The sequence below is a fragment of the Puntigrus tetrazona genome, chromosome 12 (assembly GCF_018831695.1).
Source record: "Puntigrus tetrazona isolate hp1 chromosome 12, ASM1883169v1, whole genome shotgun sequence".
Lineage (NCBI taxonomy): Eukaryota > Metazoa > Chordata > Actinopteri > Cypriniformes > Cyprinidae > Puntigrus > Puntigrus tetrazona.
In genome coordinates this window covers 9,274,138-9,285,114 of record NC_056710.1, presented here as the reverse complement: position 1 = coordinate 9,285,114, position 10,977 = coordinate 9,274,138, and the positions used below count along the sequence as shown (strand labels likewise).

At 37.5% G+C, this 10,977-nt stretch overlaps 2 protein-coding genes across 2 annotated transcripts; one reads left to right on the top strand and one right to left on the bottom strand.

Annotated features, from left to right (window-relative positions):
* Positions 1–2,034: 2,034 nt before the first annotated feature.
* mrpl27 (mitochondrial ribosomal protein L27) lies at positions 2,035–3,924 on the bottom strand. The gene is made up of 4 exons (XM_043253389.1): positions 3,807–3,924; positions 3,333–3,458; positions 3,153–3,226; positions 2,035–2,410 (listed from the first exon to the last, which is right to left on the bottom strand). The coding sequence occupies exons 1-4, from the start codon at positions 3,844–3,846 to the stop codon at positions 2,204–2,206; spliced, it is 447 nt and encodes a 148-aa protein (XP_043109324.1). The 5' UTR covers positions 3,847–3,924; the 3' UTR covers positions 2,035–2,203.
* Positions 3,826–10,750, top strand: eme1 (essential meiotic structure-specific endonuclease 1). Its single transcript, XM_043253326.1, has 9 exons — positions 3,826–3,924; positions 5,034–5,762; positions 5,928–6,055; positions 7,114–7,203; positions 7,585–7,709; positions 7,972–8,119; positions 8,219–8,334; positions 8,434–8,623; positions 8,753–10,750. Exons 2-9 carry the CDS (start codon positions 5,057–5,059, stop codon positions 8,927–8,929), a joined length of 1,680 nt encoding a protein of 559 aa, XP_043109261.1. The 5' UTR covers positions 3,826–3,924; positions 5,034–5,056; the 3' UTR covers positions 8,930–10,750.
* The last annotated feature ends 227 nt before the right edge of the window (positions 10,751–10,977 follow it).

The window sequence follows — 10,977 nt, the reverse complement described above, 5'->3', positions numbered from 1 at the left end:
ATCAGTGGTACTGTTTGCTTTCCAAATAGAACATATTTGTGGAACTATAGGCCAAACTTTTTTTCCTACCAGGCCACACATCATTCTCTGCTCCAATTCAAATGCCCAGAAAATAAGAGCGAGGAAATGCAGAAAAGGGGAAAGAGCGAGCTCTTCTCGGAAGACGCACCAGCCGCTGCTAAGCAACAGAGTAGATAGAGCAGAGGTTGACAGTCATTCTTTTCAAAGCAAAGCAGACAGACGTAACAAGGCTTCTTTGGCTGAATACTGGGTCATAGCTTTCAGGAGTGAACAATGGAACAGCATCTAATAGTTTTCAGCAAAAAGGCCAATGAGAACCAGATTGGATTCCAGTGACATTTCTCCAAACCTTAGCAGATCTAAATTTCACATTGAGAATTGCAAACTCTATGATTCATGTCATGTCGTTTCAAACCTGTATGTTTTTCCTTATGTGGAACACAAAAGAAGATGCTTTGGAGAATGTTATAGGGGCCAAACAACAGTATTCCATTGACTATTAATTTATGGAAAAAAAAAAATCTTATTTGTGTACAAAGACATGAGGGAAAAAAAAACATCAAATGAAGGCATCATTGTCAATTTTGGGGGGATTAATACAGTCACTCCCGTTAACTATAATATTCAACCTCATTTACTGTAATATCTTATATTTGATATGTAAGGGAAAAAAACAGGTCTCTGTGGCTATAAATGAAACTCCATGGTGAATTCAAATAAAACGGCCTTGTCCTCATCAGCATAATAAAATCAATAAAAAGAGGGATTCTTGTTAGCAAATATGATATTAACACCTTCAAACTGTTTACATGCAAGTAAAACTGAACCATTGTTTCCTTCTTACAAATTCTGCATCAGTATGTCATTAGCTACATTTCAGTGGTGCTTATTTCTAAATTGAATTTTAAAATTATTCATGATGTATGTGATTATACTGTTTATACTAAATTTTTGCTCCGACACACCATTTGCATCTCGCTTCTCCTGAAATATAGTGTGGCAGGCTGTTGTTCGGGGCTGAATAACAATTATCTGCCAGATAGATTATTACACTGAGCATCGCTCAGAATCTCTGATTACTTTCTAAATCAATTCCCCATCCTTTTTCATTAGCATTGAATCTCATCACCTCTTTTTTTTTCTCCGATGTACATAAAAGAGTTCCCAAACAATGATGGTTCCTTGAACATTCTCTACATCTGCATCGTAAAAAAAAGCATTTTGAACTTGAAGCTTATGAAGTGGCACCTGCTCGAGTGCTTGTCCTTGGAAAGTGTCGGCACACTCCATATTTAATCCTCTCATATTAAAGGTGAAAGAGTTGCTATGTGGTGCAACAACTCATTTGGCACCGTTTCCTACCCAGTACTGGTCCAATCCTTCTTATTTCTCCTTGGTTTCCTCTAACCTGAGGACACTTTCAGGCTTCACTTCCCCTAATCCTGCTAATACACATGAACAACAACCTGAGCCCAAAGGGAAATGCTACAAAGATAGTCCTTGTCTGTTTTGTAGAGGAGAGAGACGGTCTAAATCCTTAAAAACCAAAGCTGAGCTAAATTTTAGGAAACATGAATGGATAGTCAATGAAGGAGATTAAAACACCTCAGCAACAGGACAACATTTATGTTTAATGCCGCATGAAATACAGATCTTAAAGCTGCAACAGCTTCTAACTTTATATTCATTTGCTGAAAGACTGAGCCATTCTCTGTCTTTAAAATCAACATGAATGCGAAGTGGACTTATTTTAACAAAAGTGGCCTTAATGTGAACAATTAATCATTGAACATCCATCCATATATATATATATATATATATATATATATATATAAAAACTTGATTGTCTCTGTTTAATCAAGAATAACATTTCCTTCTGTTTCCTAATAATTAGTAATATTTCAGATTATGAGTTTATTAAAGAGAATGTTATACAGAAAAAAAAAAACATTTCTAGATTGCGATATAAACTTATTTGCATTTACTGATGTAGTGTACACTTAAATCACACCGTGGTAGGAAAACATGTTTATTAGAATTTAACATGACTGTACAAATAAAAAGAAATTAAATATTTCAAAATTTTTAGACACACTTGAAAGGAGACCATCAAAATATTTGAGGGTGGTTTACCAGTCTGGTTTAAGAATCTACATCAAACTGAAGTTGAAGAAAGTGTTTATTATACCATTTCCACTAGTTTAAATTTATTCTCCTGTTTTACAGGAATGACATTAATAAAGGTCTTGTACAAAACAGCACCCTTGGGAAGTTTTGGGATCACTTCTCTAGCTTCAGCACTTCGTGGCAGAGGAATGTACACCTCCTTGGTGAATCTGACAGTACCATCCTCTAGGGCATAAAGTGTTTTATTGGTTCCAATACCAACCTGTGAAGAAAGACAATGTAAGCGTAATGTTGCCTGTTTGCAGTTTTTAATAACTGTATTTAAATAAAGTTGTAGGATTTTGAGAAAAATGCATTACGATGAACACTGATGCACCCACCCCCTGTGGGTGTTATATATATATATATATATATATATATATATATATATATATATATATATATATATATATATATATATATATATATATATATATAAAATCAATTATTTCTGTGATTAAGCATTACATCAGCCATCAATCCGGTCTTAAGTGATTTATTGATGAATAAAAAGCATTTATTCAAAATGGACTTTTGAAAAATATTATTAATAAGTCTTTTACAATAACTTTTTATCAAGTTATTAAAGAACTCTGAAAAAAGGTATCATAGGTCCCAAAAAAAATATTAAGCCGCACAACTGTTTCCAACGTTTTATATAGCATTTGAAACATTTCTGAAGTTTCCCAAAGACTTTAAAATAGAAAACTGTTCTTTTTACTTGCAATAATATTTTACCAAATTACTGTTTGATTCAGTATTTTTGATATAACAGATACAGCCTTGTTAAGCATAAGAATTTTCTTAAAATGTTTTTTTATTCTTTCACTGTATGCGTTTTAGATATTTCCTAAAACCATTTAAGAATAAAGCGATTCACAAAAATGTGTACTGTGCAAAAGTAACAGACATTGCAGTGAACTTTGTATATATATACGTAAGAAAATTGATTCTAAACATCTTACATGAGCTCCAGGCTGCCAGCGCATTAGACCCTTGCGTTGCGTAGCAAGGATGTTGCCCGCATGTACAAAGTTTCCTTAAAAGTAAGAAAGACGTGTTATAATGCAAAGTAATGGAGGACGAAAAAGACAAAATATCTAAATGTTTCTCTTATGAGACCAGCATCAATAGTCAAAAAGTACCATCTTGTTTCTTGTAACCATGTCTGCGGCCAGCACTCTTCCCTCCCAAGTTTTTGCTGCTCCCTCCTGATTTCTTTGAAGCAAATCTCGTCAGTACAACTGTGGGCGACTGACTGAACAGAATACCTGCAAAGACAGAGGAGCACAGAAATCACTGTCTGCAACATAGTAAATGATACTGAAACTGTCCTTCACGTCGTTTGCTGGACATCATCCCTAACGATCTGCATTATCATTTACAAAATATAAACCAAATCAGTTCGCTTATTACAGCTTAAATGCTGTCTATTCTGCTGTCAACATTTAACACATGCTCACACCGGTGCTGTCAATGAATGGTGTCTGAGGACAGTCAACCGCCTCACAGTTTTTACAACATGCTGAAATGGCTCAGTTATATCATATTATTATTGGCGGACCTGCACACTTGATGGTATAGTCTGAAAAAGTCATAAAAATGGTTATTCTACTTACAGGCTCTAGATTGCAGCATCAAGGACGCGAGCGCCGCCATCTTGAATGACGTAAGCGTGACGCAGCCCACGCGTTCCCGTGATGCTTCAGAACCCGCGAACTGCAGAACTTGGCTGGCGTGAGTAACAGGAAAACAATATTAGATATGTAATACTGTAGTATAACGCTTCAGAAGATACTTGGTTGCATGAGCATTTGTATTGTGAAACTTTACGTGGCGTGTTGTCTTGAGCTGGAAACCTTTGCTCTTCTTTTCTGTCGTTCTGTGTATGCGTTTGCGAATGTAAATAATAGCTGTGTTGTGTGGCGCCGCACGCGACGGCTCTGTTCTTGGTTTTGACTGAATATCGTACTGTTTCTCTTAACCGAACATTAATTTGTTAATAGTTTCAACATCATATTAATGCAAATGTGTTTAATTATTGTGCGGTTGCAGTTGAATAGAGAACAGTTGATATATATATATATATATATATATATATATATATATATATATATAGCTTTCCATCTTGCTGTGATTGTATTAAAACCGTTGTGAATTCTGCTGTATCTCGGCAGCAGATAAAGTTTTGCTGAATGTATAAGAATGATTTTTACCAGTTACACAAGTTATAATAGTTAAAAAATTGATGAGCAATTGACAGTATACTAGCATGTACCAGCACATGTACATTTGTAATTTTTTTTTGAGTTAAATTGTAGCTACTAACTCTTTTTATAATAATAATAGTAATAATAATGTTGTTGTTGTTGTTAAATATTGAATAACATAATATTGAATGCTACATATGTGAACCTGCACCGCAAAACCTTGCATAAGTAGCACATTTGTGGCAATAGTCAAAAATACATTGGATGGGTTAAAATGATAGATTTTTGATCATGTTCCATAAAGGAAATTTTGTAAATTTCATATCTTAAATCTGAACTTAATTTTTGATTAGTGATATGCATTTATAGACAATTCTCGCTCTCTCTATATATTTATTTATTCTTTGCACTGTCACATTCCAGTTTTTCAAATAGTTGAGTCTTTGCCAAACATTGTCCCATCTTACTGACCACACATCAATGCAAAGCTTTGTTATTTAGCTTTCAGATGATTGTCAATTTCAAAAAATTCCCAGGGTTCAGGGTCACATACAAAAATGAAAAGTAATTATGTAAAAAATCTGTATTGTTGAGCCCTGCATGTTAAAGTGTATTTTAATTTGAACTCTCCTTCAGACGGCTGATCTCTGTATGACAGCATGACCTGCATCGGTAGACCTGGATTCATCTTAAGTGACAGTGACTCCAGTGATTCAGAGGAGCTGCCTGTGTTTGATTTCTCACAGTCGAAATCCAGACAGCCCAACTTGGTAGATTTAGACAGTTCAGACTCAGAAATGGCTCCTGTTGCTCATCCACTTTCATCTCTGGAGGTCCACGCCTCTGCTGGAGCTGCTAGAAGTGACATGTTGATGGTCAGTAGTGACAGTGAAGAGGAGGAGGAGGCCATGATTCCCTTAGCTGTAAGACTGAAACAAAAACAGCTTGGTGTGGGTACAGCAGCCATCAGTGCAGAAGAGACCCGGGCTTCCAATATGGTTTCCAATGGATGTTCCCGCCTCTTAAATGTTCCAGAGCGTCATATCAACCACGAGACCCAGCCGGTGGAACGTAACAAAATCTGTAGCAATATAACGAGGCAGTGCAGCTCAAACAAGGACGCACCGTACCTCACAAAAGAACCTCCACCTGAAGCGGAGAATGGTGCTTACCTGGCCAAACGCAAGAAAAACCCAGCAGAAGTGGAGGCTGCCAGACAGGAAGCCCTGAGGAAAAGAGCAATGCGAGAGCATCAGCAGGAAGAGAAGGAGAGATTGAGGATGGAGAAGAAAGCCTTGGCTGATGCTGTGAAAGCCCTAAGGCCAGAGGAGTGCATCAAACACACGGTGGTGACGGTCGACCCGGGTAGGTGGCAGTGTCTGCCTGCAGTGCTCATCTTTGCTGTCACAATTGCTTTCAGGGCTCTTTGTGCTTTGATACTTTTCCTGAGTTGTTAAAAAGCAGTGGCATGAGGTATTAAGCTGCATTTGCTGAATGGATTAGTATTGATTAGCTGTCTCTCCCCCATAGGCCTACTGCAGCTGGAAGGTGGCGGCGCTCTCCTGACTTCCCTGCATGCCATGGGCTGCAACTGTGCCATAGAGAAGCAGTCTCTTCCTCGTAGTGTCACCTGGGCAAGACGCTCACCCTGCCCTCAGGCACGACAGCACTCTACACATACAAATACACAATATTTCTTTTGATTTGCTTTAGGATGAGGATAAAAAATTATTTAAAAATATATATTTTATGGGTGATATTAAATTTTAAATGGTATCTTTATAACAATATAATATAATATTATTACTATTATTATTATTATAAATATAAATATAAAATATTATAAATACTAATACACTATGACAACACTAATACCAGTGTTTAAAGGTTTTTTGATTTAGGCATCACAAGATAATATAATGTACAGCACAGAAAATGGATTACAGATTGTGTTTAACAGTGTGGTTATTAATGTTTAAGAGTGAGATTGATAGCATAGGTAATTTAGTTTTATGAATAATTAATTATTCAATTAATTAATTGAATAGTATGGGTAGGTGGCGTATTTGCCATAATAGTGTATTCTGCGGTATGTCAACCCAGGCATTCCTGTTGAATGTCACTGATACGAATGATGAATGTTTGACATTTCGAATTTTAAATGCAAGAATATAACATTTTAAAATCTATATAGATTTATCTAATGTTTGTAGATAAAGATAATGCTTGAACATCTGAACCTGTGGTTTTCAGCCGGGAGGCCAGGACCCACTAGGGGGCCTTGAACAAACTTTTAAGGGGTCCCAATAAGTCTGCTATTTGCTAATCTGCTAAATAAAATTAATTTTGTTAGTGCACATTGACTTCACATAGTCTTAAGGTGAACAGTTAATTCATGCAAATGAATGTATAGAAAATTGTCTTGGTAATCTTCAATCAAAATCTAATCATTTGATTCCTCTCTGGAATAGCATTTCTTCTGATGATGTCAGTTTGACAGTTTGGGCAAAATATGCTTATACATATAGTTTATTCTAAACAACTACAGAAAAGATATACCGTCATTATATTTTTGGGTTCCGTTGTCTTATTACATCAGATGTGTCGGAGGTTAGTGTTAGGTAAGAGAGGAGATATTTTGTAAAAGGGGGTCTTGTAATAAAAAAGGTTGAAATTTTTTACACGTTTATAGTTCATTTGAATGTTTTATTCGCAGACTGGTGAGACGATGACCATTCCAGACTTAAATACTATAATACAAGTTCCTGTGGATGACTTTGTAACTATGATTAATAACTACTGCAAGGTAGGCTCATTATGTTCTGGTACGGTGTAATTTCCTATTGGACTATTGTAATTACCTAATTAACCATTAATAGGATAATTGTTTGATGTGCCCTTTTTGTAGGATGTGCCAACTAAAATTTAAATTAAAATAGTTTTGTGGCTGAAAGGGCAACAGAAAAACTAGCAGTTTTGACCTTTCCAAGAAGAGTCAGGGCAATTAAGGTTAATGAATATAATTACAGGATCACCTCTCAATTATGTAAAAAAATATCCATAAGCTCTCTAAAATATGCTGTTGCTCAGTCTTTGCGAAATGCATTTCTTCAAAATGTTGACAGGCTTGGGATTTCTTACCTGATTGGGCTCTGTGTGTGTGTGTGTGTGTTTATTTTTTATGTAGAAGCAATGCAATAGTGTGTTGACAGAAAGTGGCATATCTCTGACCGCCTGGATCCAAGGACTTATGAAAAGAAACCCAGGCAGAACTCTCAGTCTGGTCGTGATTGACCTAGAGAAGTACTACAGGTGACTTAATAAAAGTATAATAAAAAAAAAAATACAAGCTTTGTAACTTGTTTAATACTATATTTTTACACACAGTAAGTGATGTATGAGAATTAAAATGAACCAGTCATATATTTTTAAAAACTCTGTTAAGATTTTTATGGTTTTCTTTTATGGAAAAATTGAGCAGTAGTCAAACAAACAAATCTTAGCATATGTTCTAAATGACAGATTAGTGAAGAGTTTATAATTGCTTAATTTAGCATTAAATGTTCTTTCGCAGAGGCCAAAATTCTAAATGTCAGAAGAAATATCGAGAGGCAGTGCTGGGCGAGGAGAAGAATGTGGGACTTCAGGGAGGGCAGAAAAAGAGAAGAAAGAAAGACGATATCAATCAGCTTCCTGAGGTCTCGCGAGTGCAGGTGGAGGAGGTAAGCTGAACCACCTCATTGGCAGTCGATATAAATTCATGGTCATATTTGAGGTGCTCTGCTTCAACTCAGTCTTTTTTCCCCTCACCTGTCCATCAGGCTTTGGTAGACCTGCAGCTGCAAACTGGGGTGCAGGTTCGCTTCCTCTCTACCTGGAAAGACTTCACTGATTATATTACCATGTTAACCAAAGCAGTAGCCGAGGCACCATTCAAGTGAGTAGAAAGCCAGTTTCCATATTTATCGCTCACCAACCAGCTGCATCTTTAGCTACAGTGGTTTATTTTTTACTTGCGTATGTTTATTTTTCCCAGGCGGGAGCGAGAGAAGACGGGATTCACGTTTTGTTTGGAGAGTGAGTGGGCAGGGGGTCAGAAGGTGGACCGCTCAGGGAACGGCCTTCTGCAAGTTTGGAAGAGACAAATACAGCAGCTGAACCGCGTCAGCCCTGATATGGCCAGTGCTATACTTAGTGCCTACCCCTCTCCTCGGCTTCTTGCTCAGGTTAAAGCTGTTTTCAAATATGAAGTGTTCAACGAAAGGCATATAATTTTTTTTTTTTTAAAACATTCCTTGTGTATAACATTCAGTGTTTTTTGGTGCAAGATCTAATGTTTTAATGTACATTTGTAGGCATATGCACGGTGCAAATCAGAACATGAAAAAGTCGGTCTGCTGTCAGAAATACTTATTCGCCGTGGAGAAGGTGTGACATCTACAACCCGCAGAGTTGGTCCAGAGCTTTCCAAACGACTCTTTCTTTTGATGATCTCACATGATGCCCATCAGCCACTTGATTCTGCTGTATAGATTTCTCTTGTCTCCTTGTACACATAATGTTGTAGATATTTATTACCGTTCAGATTTTTTATTAGTTAGATTTTTGTCTAATGTTGCTATAAATTGTCACAATTAAATGTTTCTTAAAGTACCTGAACCATTTTACTTTACCTTCATCAGAATTAGTTTTTCTAAAATGACTTCAGCCCAAACCTTTCCGTAGCTCTTTATACAACAGTGGGAGCCTTAAAAGTTAAACTTTTTCTGGAATGCTCTTTGAGTTTTTAAGTTCTCTTCACCCCAGCGGCAAATAACCTTGCATGACAGAAGCCTAAATGCAGTATAATGTTAAATTCTCAAATGCTACGCATGCACGGTATTTCTTGGATACATTTAAGACCGGTAGGTCAGACCCAAGTGGTTTCATTTAGAATTTATTCACTTTATGTTATCCTTACATATTTTAGCAGCACTAGAGAGGGCACTGTTAATTGTAAAAGCAACAATTTCAGTTTTGGCTTTTTTCCTGTTTAAGGCACTACCGTGCTCCTTTCGGAACCAAAATGGCCCCTTGAGCACACCGTACTTACTGTCTAAAGACTGTAGAGGCTCATGGCTCATTTCCAGCACATTAGAGAATGGCACCTGACCAAGGAGTGTCGTGTTGCCTGAAACGAGCAGTGGGGTAACGAGCCGTTAAATGTGCTTAAGAGATGAGCTGCATGCTTCATCCCTGTCCCTGAAGGCAGTATTTCCTCTACAGTTTAAGGGATGGCATAACAAACTATGGCTAGTAGGTGTGTGCTTGTGCCGAAGGGAATTATACGAGCAGAATTATGGCAGCTTGAAAAGGGATCACCTTGGAGTGATTGTTTAGCTGAATAGTATGAAATCCAATTTTCGTGTACTCTGAACGCAGACCATAATAGCTTTTATGACCTAGAGTCTGCAGTACTAACATCTTCAGTGGCATGTGAATGGTTTAATGGGGCTTTAATTTCCAAAAAGCAGTTGTAGGATAGTGTACAATGTACCTCAACTAACCTAAATGTTTTGGAGGACGAATAGTGTTCCATTTGCATCAAAATACGGATATCTATGTAAGAGCAAAGAGTCCGTATATCTTCAGCTGCAATGTGCATATATGAGTCATGACTACTCCACATGATAGATTGCCCCCTGTAAAGTATTTCTGTTCAGCGGAGTAGCAGTTTCTCATTTCTGGCGCACACAGGATTCTTCCTGCTCCTTGTTGGAGATTAATAAGGATTGGGAGTGGCGGTAGGTCAACGTCGGCCACCTTCACTCACAGTCAATAGAGTGGGAAGCAAAGCAGGGCTGTTAGTCACTGTCTTTCCCTGGATATTCTCAACTCGGCTCATCTCTTGGAAAAATGCGCATTCTTATCGGCCGCCACACAAGATGGAGTGCCACAGGCAGTCCTGTTTATGGTTTTGTAAGTTCGTTTTGTTCCAGTTACAGTTTTGTATTCTTGGCAGAGTGGGTGCACTTCCAATTTCTTGGGTTGTGTCACATTAATGCCACCTGTAGTATGCTGGCCGTTCTCTGACAGTGGCATAATAATAACATGTTTTCTCAGGCAAAGTGGTATGGCAACAAGACAAAGCCTCTGATATCCTTCCATTGCATTCTCAGTGTGTTTTGCTTTGGCGCTCGGTGAATCACGATCCACTCGTGAGCCACTTGCTAAAACGACAAGAGAGAATGTCAAAGACTCCAACAATCTATTTCAGAGCATGAGTAGGCCGGCCACTGTGGTATTGGTTTCTTTGCCACCAGCGTTCAATCAATGTTTCCTGCTTCTCTTTAAAAATAAATCATTATATGGCTCTGCTTCTGCCTTTCTTTTGTTCATTTGCAAATCAGACGCAAGCGATTCAAGTGTTCAGATCCAGCTCTTGGGGGAAAAGAGATGCAAAACCCTCAAGAAAACAACTTTTGCTGCCAGAGCTAGAGGCTTTTTAACTTCAGAGGGAAAACATTGCATTGTTATTGCAGGATTTTGTTTTCTACCTTGCCCTCTCCTACCAGCCTTTTTTTAGACTGCACATATGTAC

Excerpts from the sequence above, each read along its gene's own strand:
- mrpl27 (XM_043253389.1), bottom strand. The coding sequence starts at position 3,846 with ATGGCGGCGCTCGCGTCCTTGATGCTGCAATCTAGAGCCT. Across the intron at positions 3,459-3,806 it reads GATGCTGCAATCTAGAGCCT|GTATTCTGTTCAGTCAGTCG; the intron begins GTAAGTAGAATA and ends CTGTCTTTGCAG. Across the intron at positions 3,227-3,332 it reads TGGTTACAAGAAACAAGATG|GAAACTTTGTACATGCGGGC; the intron begins GTACTTTTTGAC and ends CTTACTTTTAAG.
- eme1 (XM_043253326.1), top strand. The coding sequence starts at position 5,057 with ATGACCTGCATCGGTAGACCTGGATTCATCTTAAGTGACAGTGACTCC. Across the intron at positions 7,204-7,584 it reads TGATTAATAACTACTGCAAG|AAGCAATGCAATAGTGTGTT; the intron begins GTAGGCTCATTA and ends TTTTTTATGTAG. Across the intron at positions 8,120-8,218 it reads CGCGAGTGCAGGTGGAGGAG|GCTTTGGTAGACCTGCAGCT; the intron begins GTAAGCTGAACC and ends CCTGTCCATCAG.